Source organism: Nycticebus coucang, chromosome 17 (assembly GCF_027406575.1).
Source record: "Nycticebus coucang isolate mNycCou1 chromosome 17, mNycCou1.pri, whole genome shotgun sequence".
Classification (NCBI taxonomy): domain Eukaryota; kingdom Metazoa; phylum Chordata; class Mammalia; order Primates; family Lorisidae; genus Nycticebus; species Nycticebus coucang.
In genome coordinates, this window is record NC_069796.1 from 46,489,546 (window position 1) to 46,503,278 (window position 13,733).

The following is a 13,733-nucleotide window of genomic DNA, read 5'->3' on the forward strand; positions in this document are numbered from 1 at the left end:
GAACCTACAAATGAAAGTTATAATAATACTAGTATTTAGACTATTGTTTTTGAAAAATGTTTTAGTCTCTTACATCATGTAGAAAACAAAAAAGTTGGCCCGCCCCAAACCTCCATAAGAGCTGCGCCAAGACCGTGATCGGCGCCCGCCCGGACCTCGGTAAGAGCTGTGCCGCGACCCCCGACCTGCGACCCACGCCCACCGGGCCTCTGCACGCCCTAACCAGGAACTGCGGGAACCGTGCAACCCTGCGCCCTCCCTCCTATACCCTCCCTGCCTCCACACCAGCCCACTAGTCTGGCCAGGGACTCTGGTAGCCGTGTGACCTCCGGAGCCCTCCCTGCCTCTGCACAGAGCCCTTCTCCTGGCCAGAGACTGCTGGAGCCTTGGGTTCTCTGTGCCAAAGTCACTGGGCACCAGGCACTCCCAGAACGGTGTTCACCACACTCTGCCCTGTTGCTGGATCCAGGTGTGTCACACTCCAGAACTGCTTCTACAACCAGAACTCCCTGGCTGGGGCAGCCCCAGAGGAACTACACAGGGTCACTCCCTACAAAAATCCAGCAACAATAGAGTGATCCCACTGGGGTCTAATCTTGGAGAGACACCTCCCCAACTTTGACGACAGCCAGAGGCAATAGTGAAAAACAATCATGAGGTGAAATCAACAGAAAACTCTGGCAGTAAGAATAATCAGTGTAGATCAACTCCCCCAAGGATCAATGGGGCAGACACAGCACAAGATCCCATGAACAAACAAATAGCTGAGATGTCAGAACTTGAATTCAGAATCTGGATAGGAAATAAGATCGAATTAGAATTCCAAGCAGTAACCCAAAAGATATCTCAAGATTTCAACGAATTTCAAAGACCAAATGACCAAAGATTTTGACACATTGAGACAAGAAGTTGCAGCTCTCAAAGATCTGAGAAACACAGTAGAATCCCTCAGTAACAGAATGGAGCAAGCAGAAGAAAGGGTTTCTGACATTGAAGACAAAGCTTTCACATTCTCAAACTCTCAAAGAGGAAGAGAAATGGAGGGCAAAGACAGATCACTCTCTCAGAGAGCGCTGGGATAATTCAAAAAGAACCAATATTCGTCTTATAGGGGTCCCCGAAAGTGATGAAGTGGCTTCACAAGGCACAGAGTCTCTTCTCTATGAGATTCTGAAGGAGAACTTGCCAGACATACCAAGAGATTCTGAAATTCAGATAGCAGACAGTTTCAGAACTCCAGCACGACTCAACCCAAATAAGACATCCCCCAGACACATAATAATCAATTTCACTAAAGTTAATATGAAGTAGAAAATTCTGAAAGCAGCCATACAAAAGAAAACCATCACCTACAAGGGGAAGAATATTAGAATGACTGCAGATCTCTCTGCTGAAATCTTTCAAGCTAGAAGATGATGGTCATCGACTTTTAATCTCCTAAAACAAAACAACTTTCAACCCAGGATCCTGTACCCAGCTAAACTGAGTTTCATTTATGACAGAGAAATTAAATACTTTAATGACATTCACATGTTGAAGAAATTTGCCATAACTAAATCAGCTCTCCAGGATATTCTCAGACCTATCCTCCATAAAGACCAGCGTAATACTCCACCACAAAAGTAAACCCACCCAGAAAATTTTGATCAATTTCCAACTTCCACAGTGGCAAAAGGAGTAAAAATGTCCACTGAACTCTTGAAAGGCTTATCAATATTCTCAATTAAGGTGAATGGTTTAAATTGTCCTCGAAAGAGGCACAGATTGGCTGACTGGTTACAAAAACTGAAGCCAGAAATCTGCTGTATACAAGAATCGCATCTTACATTAAAAAACAAATATAGACTCAAGGTGAAGGGATGGTCATCTATACTCCAGGCAAATGGAAAGCAGAAAAAAGCAGGCGTTGCAATCCTATTCACAGACGCAATAGGCTTTAAACCAACCAAAATAAGGAAGGATAAGGATGGACACTTCATATTTGTTAAAGGTAATTCTCAATATGATGAGATTTCAATTATTAATATTTATGCATCCAACCAGAATGCACCTCAATTTATAAGAGAAACTCTAACAGACATGAGCAACATGATTTACTCCAGTTCCATAGTAGTTGGAGATTTTAACACCCCTTTAGCAGTGCTGGATAGATCCTCCAAACAGAAGCTAAGCAAAGAAAGTTTAGATTTAAACTTAACCATTCAACATCTGGACTTAACAGACATCTACAGAACATTTCATCCCAACGAAACTGAATAGACATTCTTCTCATCAGTCCATGGAACATACTCCAAAATCGACCACATCCTAGGCTACAAATCTAACCTCAGCAAATTGAAAAAAATAGAAATTATTCCTTGCATTTTCTCAGACCATCATGGAATAAAAGTTGAACTCAATAACAACAGGAATCTGCATACCCATACAAAAACATGGAAGCTAAACAACCTTATGCTGAGGGATAGATGGGTTAAAGATGACATTAAGAAGGAAATCACCAAATTTTTGGAACAAAACAACAATGAAGACACGAATTACCAGAACCTCTGGGATACTGCAAAGGCAGTCCTAAGAGGGAAATTTATAGCACTGCAAGCCTTCCTCAAGAAAACAGAAAGAAAGGACGTTAATAACTTAATGGGACATCTCAAGCAACTGGAGAAGGAAGAACACTCCAACCCCAAACCCAGCAGAAGAAAAGAAGTAACCATTCTCAGAGCAGAATTAAATGAAATTGAAAACAAAAGCATTATACAACAGATCAATAAATCAAAAGTTGGTTTTTTGAAAAGATCAATAAAATAGATAAACCTTTGGCCAACCTAACCAGGAAAAAAAAGAGTAAAATCTCTAATTTCATCAATCAGAAATGGTAACGATGAAATAACAACAGACCCCTCAGAAATTAAAAAAATCCTTAATGAATACTACAAGAAACTCTACTCTCAGAAATATGAAAATCTGAAAGAAATCAACCAATACCTGGAAGTACGCCACCTACCAAGACTTAGCCAGAATGAAGTGGAAATGTTGAACAGGCCTATATCAAGTTCTGAAATACATCAACTATACAAAATCTCCCTAAAAAGAAAAGCCCATGACCAGATGGCTTTATTTCAGAATTCTACCAAACCTTTAAAGAAGAACTAGTACCTATATTACTAAAGCTCTTCCAAAATATAGAAAAAGAAGGAATATTACCCAACACATTCTACAAAGCAAACATCACCTTGATCCCCAAACCAGGGAAAGACCCAACAAGAAAAGAAAATTATAGACCAATATCACTAATGAATATTGATGCAAAAATACTCAATAATACCCTAACAAACAGAATCCAACAATACATCAAAAAAATGATACACCATGACCAAGTGGGATTTATCCCAGGGTCTCAAAGCTGGTTCAACATACGTAAATCTATAAATGTAATCTATAAATGTAATCTATTTAGCACATAAACAAACTAAAAAATAAAGACCATATGATTCTCTCAATTGATGCAGAAAAAGTTTTTGATAATATCCAGCATCCCTTCATGTTCAGAACACTTAAGAAAATCAGTGTAGAAGGGACATTTCTTAAACTGATAGAGGCCATCTACAGCAAACATATAGCTAATATCTTACTGAATGGAGTTAAATTGAAATCATTTCCACTTAGATCAGGAACCAGGCAAGGTTGCCCATTGTCTCCATTGCTCTTTTACCTTGTAATGGAAGTTTTACCCATTGCAATTAGGGAAGAAATGGCAATCAAGGGTATCCATATAGGGTCAGAAGAGATCAAACTTTCACTCTTTGCAGATGATATGATCGCATATCTGGAAAACACTAGGGATTCTACTACAAAACTTTTAGAAGTGATCAAGGAATACAGCAATGTCTCAGGCTACAAAATCAACACCCATAAATCTGTAGCCTTTATATATACCAACAATAACCAAGGCAAAAAAAACAATCAAGGACTCTATTCCATTCACAGTAGTGCCAAAGAAGATGAAATATTCGGGATATTTCACGTAATAAAGGATGTGAAAGATCTCTACAAAGAGAACTATGAAACTCTAAGAAAAGAAATAGCTGAAGATGTTAACAAATGGAAAAACATACCATGCTCATGGCTGGGAAGAATCAACATTATTAAAATGTCTGTACTACCCAAAGCAATATATAATTTTAATGCAATTCTTATTAAAGCTCCATCGTCATATTTTAAAGATCTTGAAAAAATAATACTTCATTTTATATGGAATTAGAAAAAACCTCGAATAGCCAAAACATTACTGAGCAATAAAAACAAAGCAGGAGGAATCACACTACCAGACCTGAGACTGTACTATAAATTGATAGTGATCAAAACAGCATGGTACTGGCACAAAAACAGAGAAGTAGATGTCTGGAACAGAATAGAGAACCAAGAGGTGAATCCAGCTACTTACCAGTATTTGATCTTTGACAAGCCAATTAAAAACATTCAGGGGAAAAGATACCGTATTTAACAAATAGTACTGGGTGAACTGGCTGGCGATCTATAAAAGACTGAAACTGGACCCACACCTTTCACCATTAACTAAGATAGACTCTCACTGGATAAAAGATTTAAACTTAAGACATGAAACTATAAAAAATACTTGAAGAAAGTGCAGGGAAAACTCTTGAAGGAATCGGCCTGGGTGAATATTTTATGAGGAGGACTCCCCAGGCAATTCAAGCAGTATCAAAAATACACTACTGGGACCTGATCAAACTAAAAAGCTTCTGAACAGCCAAGAACACAGTAAGTAAAGCAAGCAGACAGCCCTCAGAATGGGAGAAAATATTTGCAGGTTATACCTCTGATAAAAGTCTAATAACCAGAATTCACAGAGAACTCAAACGTTATTAGCAAGCAAAGAACAAACGATCCCATCTCAGGGTAGGCAAGGGACTTGAAGAGAAATTTCTCTAAAGAAGACAGATGCAAGATCTACAGACACATGAAAAAAATCATCATCCTTAATCATCAGAGAAATGCAAATCAAAACTACTTTGAGATATCACCTAACCACAGTAAGAATAGCACACATAACAAAATCCCAAAGCCAGAGATGTTGGCATGGATGTGGAGTAAAGGGCACACTTCTACACTGCTGGTGGGAATGCACGCTAATACGTTCCTTCTGGAAGGATGTTTGGAGAATACTTAGAGACCTAAAAATAGACCTGCCATTTGATCCTATAATTCCTTTACTAGGTTTATACCCAGAAGACCAAAAATCACAATATAACAAAGACATCTGTACCAGAATGTTTATTGCAGCCCAATTCATAATTGCTAAGTCATGGAAGAAGCCCAAGTGCCCATCGACCCATGAATGGACTAGCAAATTGTGGTGCATGTATATTATGCAGCCTTAAAGAAAGATAGAGACTTTACCTCTTTCATGTTTACATGGATGGAGCTGTAACATATTCTTCTTAGCAAAGTATCTCAGGAATGGAAGAAAAAGTATCCAATGTACTCAGCCCTACTATGAAGCTAAATTATAGCTTTCATATGAAGGCTATAACCCAACTATAGCACAAGAATATGAGGAAAGGGCCAAGAAAGGGGAAGGGAGGGGGGAGGTTAGGGTAGAGAGAGGGTAATGGGTGGGACCACACCTACATGGTGCATCTTAGAATGGGTACAGGCGAAACTTCAATGAAAGGCAGAATACAAATGTCTACATACAGTAACTAAGAAAATGCCATGAAGGCTACGTTGAACAGTTTGATGAGAATATTTCCGATTGTATATGAAACCAGCACATTGTACCCCTTGATTGCACTAATGTACACAGCTATGATTTAACATTAAAAAAAATGAAAAAATTGTGGATCAAAACTGGAAAAAAAAACGTTATAAACTGTTGTTGCAATAATACTAGCTTTTCTAGTTGTCCAGTATATTTACCTTGTTGAAACCTCTACTTCTTATGCTTTACAATGCTATCTAGTGTCCTTTCATTTCAACATGCAGGACTCACTTGAGCATTTCTTGCAGGGCAGATCCTGTTGTAATGAATTCCCTTAGGTTTGTTTATTGAGAAATGTCTTAGTTTTTCCCTCACTTTTCAAAGACAGTGAGTATTTGATCTTTGACAGTGAGTATTTGATCTTTGACAGCTAGATATACAATTCTTGGTTGATATGTTTTTCTTTTCTAGCATTTTGAATAGATCATCCCCCTACCTTCCAGCCTTCAAAGTTTCTGATGAGAAATCTGCTGATCATCTTACCAAGAATCTCTTATAGGTGATGAGTTGCTTCTCTCTTGCTGCTTTCAGGATTCTCTCTCTTTCTGTCTTTGGCTTTAGAAATTATGATTATAATTTGTCTCAGCATGGGTCTCTTTGAATCTATCTTACTTAGAGCTCATTGAGCTTCTTGGATGTCTATATTCATGTCTTTCATCAAATATTCTTTCTGTTTCTTTTCTTTCCTCCTTCTGGGACTTCCACAATGCATCCACTGTTCTGCCTGATAATGTTCCCACATCCTTTAGGCTCTGTGCACTTTTCTTTAATCTCTTGTTCATTCTGTTCCTCAGAGTCAATAATTTCCATTGTCCTATTTTCAAGTTTGCTGCTGATTTTTTCCTTTGCCTGCTCAATTATGCCTTTGAAACCTTATAGTTAATTTTTTAATTTCAGTTGTTGTACTTTTCAGCTCCAGAATTTCTATTAGGCTTATTTCTAAATTGTATACCTCTTTATTAATATTTTTGTTTGTTCACATTTTGTTCCTTTAGTTCTTTGAGTACCTTTAAGATAGTTATTTTAAAGACCTGTCTTAGATCTGCTAACGAGTATTTTTTTAGGAATAGCTTCTGTTGATTTATTTGTGATTTGTTTCCTGTGAATGTGCCACACTCTCCTATTTCTTTGTATGACTTACTATTTTTTTATTGAAAACTGGACATTTGAATCTAAGGTGGTACCTCTAGAAATCTGATGTTCCCCTCTCCCAGGATTTACGGTTAGGTATTATTGTTTTTATTGGGGGTTTTGATTGTTTATTGTTAGAGATGAGAGTCTCTGTTGCCAGGGAAAGTCAGGCTGGAGTGCAATCTTAGCTAATAGCTCACTGCAGCCTTGTACTCCTGGCCTAAAGTGATCTTCCTGCCTCAGCTTCCAAAATAGCTAGCACCACAGGCATGTACTGTCATGCTTGGTCAATTTTTTAAATGATTTTAGAGATGGAGTCTTGTTGTGTTGCACAGACAGGTCTCAAACTCCTCACCTGAAGTGATCTGGCCTCAGCCTCCCGAGTTTCTGGGATTACAAACATGAGCTTTAGGACCTGGCCTCTGTTATGTTTTGTTTGTTTTGTGTTTATGGTTATAGGCTATCTCAGTGCCAAGGATCGATCTGAGCTGAGGTGTAAACTTAAGATCTTTTTAGGTCTTTTCTGAGCCTGTGCCTTTCCTCAGGCATACATATGTGGTCACTTTCTCATTTTCCCTATATATGCAGTCGTTTTTTGAATGCTCTAGTCTTTTTTTTCTTTGAGACAGAGTCTTGCTGTGAGGCCCCAGGCTAGAGTGCCATGGCTTCAGCCTACCTCAGAGCAACCTCAAACTTCTGAGTTCAAATGATCCTTCTGGCTCAGCCTCCCAAGGATCTGGGACTACAGGCACCTGCCACAATATCCAAATAAGTTTTTTGTTTTTTTTTTTTTTATCATTTTTAGTAGAGACAGAGTCTGAGCTTTCTCAGGTTGGTCTTGAACTCCTGAGCTCAAGGGATCCTCCCATTTCAGCTTCCCAGAGTGCTAGAATTACAGGCCTGAGCCACCACACCTGCCCTGAATGCTCTGGTCTTTACTATCTGATGCCCAGAAGAGGGAAAAGAGACAGAGGGAAAGGATACAGTTTCTTTAAATCTCCTAGAAGGCACTTCACCTTGAGGGAGAGCGGCTCGCAACAATGCAGGAGATGCAAGAACAGTGGCCACCAGCCCCTTGGTCTGCACCTCTGTGATCAGAAGCAGCAATCAGAGATCAGAGCATAGGTCCTCGGGATTGGGAGGACATGGTTCTTATTTCCTACCCCCTGCACAAGCTGCTCTGGCAACAAGCGTGTGCATAGCTCCCTCCCATGAGGCTGGAGGATGGAAGATGTGTTGCTGTGACTGTGCTAAGAGCTCAAATTGATTATAATTAGCTGCACTTTGCCACGCAGACCTTCCCCTGAACACTGCAGGTCTTTAGCAGACTCCAAAGTTCCAAAGTAATTACATCAGATAGATTCTGCCGGTGCTGTTATTGTCTAGGTGGGGAGACAGAGTCCTGGCCTCCTCTGCCATCTTCCCCAAATCTTCCTCATGTAGCATTCCTTTTGAAGACAATTTGGTATTTCTTAGATTTGGTCTATTCACTGAATAGACAACTGAGTAGGTTACTGACTATTTGATAATTCTCATTCGCCTAACTGTACCTCTGGTTTGTTTTCATTACTCTCATGGAAGGCATGTCTTCTTCAAGAGCACCTTGAGTCTGTTCAGAAGGAATTCATAATCTTCAACAGAGAAAAGTAAGTAATTCCTGGGAAACAGAAAGCTCAGAAAATGATGGAGTGTTTTGGTCAGGCTTTACTTACACAGATTAATGTTTTAACATTAAATTTTTTATTCCTATTACAAAATGATGCCCATCCATTATAGAAAAATTGGAAAATTCAGCAGCTTTAAAAAATATTTTTTAATGTATTTTAAATTTTTGAATAGGTAAATAATCCTAGAGTCAAGTTTTTGTTTATGGGAAGGCCAGAGAAATTGAGATTTAAATATCTCGATCAATGGTGTTCTTAAGATTTCCTTGGCTCATCCCTTTTCCTAATAAATTGTTGGGCTCAGTGTTATTTTAAAAACATAAACCTTCTATTTATTTTGAAAGAATAAAGCCATCTTTTTTTTTCTTTTTAAGAGTAAAAAGGGATTTTACTAAAAAGCAAGCACATCTAGCCTTGGAACAAACCAAAGACCCACAAGGACAGGATGGCCAGAATAACAACCTGTGAAGCCTACAGCATCTTCCTGAGGCACTTCTCATTATCCACATCCAGAAGAGCTGACGGAGTTCTCACCACTCTACACCTCATGACTTAGAAAATCTGAGCGAATGTCTTTCTAAGGAGGCAGCAGGATGCAGTGCGGAGTCCTGGGCCTGAGCTCCCGGGATCTCGTTTCACTGCAAACTAACTGCGCGATCTTGAGCACGTCACTTAACCATTTTCTCTACTTCAGTTTAGTTATATAAAATGGGAGGGTTATTCTAGATGAGCCATATCCTCCCTGCCTTTTTAGAGCTACAACTGTTATTTGAAACAGCCTTTATTTTTATTTTACAAGGAATATTTGGATGTAGATTAATTTTTCCATTCCTTCTAATTCCATAGTAACAAAATGGGCAAATGGACACAGGACACAGTGAGACTTTTCAGACCTAGAAAACTTCTAAAAAAGTCAGAGTCACCAAATCCAACTAGAGATAGCAATAAGGAATTCCATCAAGAAGAAATGAAATGGGATCAGATTAAAAGTAACATAGATTTATGAGGGCTTGCAGTGGTGTGCTGGAGTCAGCCTCACATCAGCCAGCAGGAGCCTGCCGTGTATATCACTGTCCAACTCCCTTTCAGTAATGTGAAGTTGTTAACTTGAAGTTGGTGATAATACGGGTATTTGCATTATAGAAAATAGCAAATGCTACAAATCAAGACTTATTTTTTCCCCCTTCTAGCAAGGCGGTAGCTAAATATTAGCACACCATTTCTCCTGTTTCCAATAACCATGTTCCTTGAGGACTAATTGTCCTTCGAGGGTTAGCAGAGACCTATATCTGGAGAGGATCAGCCACACGAAAGCATGTCCACCTTGCGGTTTAGAGAAGTTACCTCATACACAGGGGTTATAGTCTAAGTTAGAAGTGAATTTAGAAGATAGTAAAATTTACCCTTGAAAAATCCTTCCAATTACCTATAACCTATGGGAAGAATCTTTCTTGGGTGAAGCCCAATGCGGTAGAGTCACCCCTCAATAATGAAACAAGTCATTGTTTTTATTTTGTTTCCATTTTGTTCTTTATTTTTACTTTTGGTCTCATTTTAGCTAATACCAGATGAACTAAAATGTTGAGCATATTACACACGTCTTTATAGATTAGAATTGCTCTTAGAACAGCGGGATGTTCACACATCTGAGCAGTGTAAGTTCATGGAGACGAACAGACCAGTGTCCTACTTGTTCTTACTGCAGGGATGGGAGGTAGAATTGCGTAATTATTTAAAATATCATTGACATGTCACTCTTTGTTTTTAATATTTCGTTTGTTGATTTTCCAAGCTCAAAATTTAATTTGCGTAGGTGAAGATGTGCATATGCTGTGACTCCACTCCACTGATACACAGATCTTTGCAGAACTATTTTTGACAACCCACAGATGCCACTGGGTAGGGTCAAGAAGTGAACCAGCTTAGTGGGGACTTTTCTAAGCACTAGACTGCTCACATCACCTACATCTGTCCTTACTACTCATGGAGAGAATAGGCCTCTCTGAGATGGCAATAACGGGCAACAGGGAAGAGCAGACTGACACCCATTTGTAAGCCAGACAGGTGGAAACAGCACTAAGAGAGATGGTGGCCTGCTGCAGGAGACTTATCTAGAAAGGAGGTCACACCGCAGCATCCGAGTATGAGCAGAGCAGAGAGCCAGAGCTAAACTTGTTTACCTTTGCTCCTCACTGAGCGAACAGGCCCAGAATTTCTTACAGAGCTGTGAAATATTGCCTCTCTCTGTTAAAAGCAACCATATTTTTGTTAAAGAATTAAAAGCCAACTTTTTTGTTCTGTTTGTTTAATTCCTTTTCTCTATAGTTTGCCCACATTATTTGTCTATGCTATTTTATTTATCTCCAAACTGTGTAAACGCTGAACACTGGCCCTGATACAGTTTCAGAGAGGGTAGTGGGTTGAAAAGAGCTGCCTAAGAAAGTGGCCAGATTCTGCTCCAGGGCTGGTAACCCCCAGAGTGTCAGGCGCCACTTGCATGTTCACCAGCTTCCATCTCCCACGTGTTGTGACTCCAGCCATGATGCCTTATGTGCTGTGGGCGTGCCTTCCTCATCACCTGGTTCCTCCTCTTTCTGTGACCTTGTTGGCATTCCCCTGAAGGAGAGGCTGTGGGAAACTTTTCTGTTCTCGTGCTTATTAACAAAGGGCACTGGGACTATTCGGTTCGCTGTCACGATGAGAGAGAATTTTTAGTGCCATTTCACGTGAGTACAACTTACAGCGGGAACAAATACAATTTCTGTAGTCTGACTCCTCAGTTCTTATTTCCATTAAGCTGCTTCCTTGGACACACTGATTAGAGAGCAGTGTCAGAGAGTAAGATGGGTTTCGATCCTAGCCAGGTGGCAGACACGCAATGTGTTACAAGTTAGACAAGAAAAACCACCGTCTCTGACATTGCAGAACAACCGATTCTAAGCACTTCCTACCCCTGTGCATTCTAAACACAAAAACCAAAAAGGTTTCTCAAAATTAAAACCTTTCCTAAATCTTTCTAGTTACTGTTAGTTGTTGAAATTATATCCTTTGGTTTTATTCCATTACTGGAACTAAAAGAAATACGTTCCCCACGTTCCCAGCTGGAACATAGCTCACCTAGACTTGTGACAACCAAGGCTCAGGGCTGAGAATTTTAAAAACTGAGATGACTGTTAGATCTTATGTCTGGTGTCCCTGAATCTTTTTCTTCTGACAGCTTCCTGCCTTACCTAGATGGAGCATCTGGAAAGGCTGAGCAAGCTTTGAGGTCCAGGAGCACCCTGATTATAACGCTCTTGCACTGTAGCAGGACTGCCCCCCTCTAGTGCATTTTTTGGGATCTCTAGTGGATGAGCAGGGCAGCTGCACCCTGCCACTTCGGCCACTATCTGAATTCCATGGAAGAAAATGCTCTGCTAATGGCTGACCCTCCTCCACGCAGCACTGGTTCTGCCTGAGGTCACTGTTAGGGCAGGAATGAACGTCAGGCAGCCCAGAACAGCACCACGTTAATCCAGTGAAGTCATGGTTAAGCTTTCTCTGATAGGAAAGTTTTAATCAGAAGCACCTAGACTTTGTAGCATCATGGCTTTTGTAGTCTGGATGAATAGATAAATATTAATAACTAGGAAGAAAGAGTACTAATCAGCTAGCAGGGACCAGTGTTGCTGCTTGTGGCTGACCTAGTAACACTCAGGCTTTTATGCTTCAAAAGCTGAAATGAAAAGCATTGTGAGTTTGTTTCAGTACCCAGTTGTCCCTGTATTCTGTTTATTCAAAACCCTGTTTCCTACTCTGTCTGCCCGTGATGAGTGTTTGTATAAATACAGTGTGTCTGATTGGTATTAAACACTGATATTAAAACTCCAAACTTCAGTTGTCTGGCAGCGCTTGAATGGAAAACAAGCACTTGTGTTGAGCTGTAGCATGTGTAACGTAGATGTGCCTGTGTGTATTAAAATGTCTTCTGTAAACAGTAAGCCACTGACCCTTCTTTGTCAGTTCTCTGTGTGTGTATTTAATTGTTTTCCCTAGAGGTAGCACTGGGGTTGGCCAAAGTTACTTGCTCTTAATTTCTATTCCTGCGAGCAATGTCCCTTACTAGAGACAAGTTAGTGCTGAGATGACGTTCAATAACTATGGAATGAAGCGCAAATTAACTGATCCATATGTATAAAAACTAAAAAAAAAAAAAAAAAAAAAGCAAAAAATCCCCCCCCCAAAACCAACCCCTCTGGCGTTTATGTCTCAGGGAATATACCCTGCCTTTCACTGTGACCCTCAGTCCGTGGGCAGTCTGTGCACCTCTTTTTTCGGCACCCGGCCTTCCTAACCCTCCCCATCTTTTGTCCTGTCGCATTCCATACACCTAAGCAGAAGGCAGATGTTCCAAGGCCCACGATCTGGGGCAGGAAGTTAGCAGGCAGCTCAGAATTTCTGCAGCAGGAATAAGAGAATGAAGGGAGACTATGTTAACCAGTGTGATGAAAGTGTGTCAAATGGTCTGCGAAGCTAGTGAATGATGCCCCATGATCATATCAATGTACTCAGCTATGATTTAATAAAAAAAAAAGAGAATGAAGGGACCTGCCAGCTTCCTCTCAGACCCACAGTAGCTCTGCAGCCCGCACACCACTGGCTCGCTGAGCTTGTCCTGCAGTGAGAGAGCTCTCACATGCTTTGTGGACTCTAAACCCTGCATGCTGAGTACCCTGTTGTCCGGGTCTTGTGCTGTCCAGTTCTGTTCCTAGCAGCCATCTGAGCAAAGGGCAGGGCCTGGAACTCTTTAGACCAAGTGTCCTCAAACTTGTCCCTCAGACCATTGGAATGCCGGACTATAGTTTAAAAAACAAACAAAAAAAAACAACTATGCACAAATTCCTATGCACACTGCACATATCTTATTTTGAAGTAAAAAAACAAAACGGGAACAAATTCAATCACACTGCCTCATGTGGCCAGCGGGCCGCAGTTTGAGGACCCCTGCTTTACTCTGAACAGTACCCGCCTTAAGTATGTGATCTCGTTTTTGCACGTTGCCCTGACCCTCTTTTCTATCTCCTGCTTCTGACAAGTTGGTGGTAAGAAAGCCCATTCCAGGAAGTTCTTTGGAACGAGAGGGCCCTTGTTATTTCTATTCAGTGTTCTTCCTTACCTGG

General features: G+C 40.3%; 1 protein-coding gene across 3 annotated transcripts in view; it reads left to right on the forward strand.

Annotated features, from left to right (window-relative positions):
* The window catches only part of STK32A (serine/threonine kinase 32A), a 157,075-nt gene extending 143,806 nt beyond the window's left edge, over nt 1-13,269 (forward strand). For 2 of the 3 annotated variants that reach the window (XM_053566321.1, XM_053566320.1), the window contains exons 11-12: nt 8,492-8,556; nt 8,949-13,269. In XM_053566321.1, the coding sequence (XP_053422296.1) occupies nt 8,492-8,556; nt 8,949-9,042 (159 nt within the window). In that variant the 3' untranslated portion in view covers nt 9,043-13,269. The remainder of the gene's footprint in view (nt 1-8,491; nt 8,557-8,948) is intronic. The other variant, XM_053566319.1, reaches the window with a different exon arrangement.
* Nucleotides 13,270-13,733: the final 464 nt, after the last annotated feature.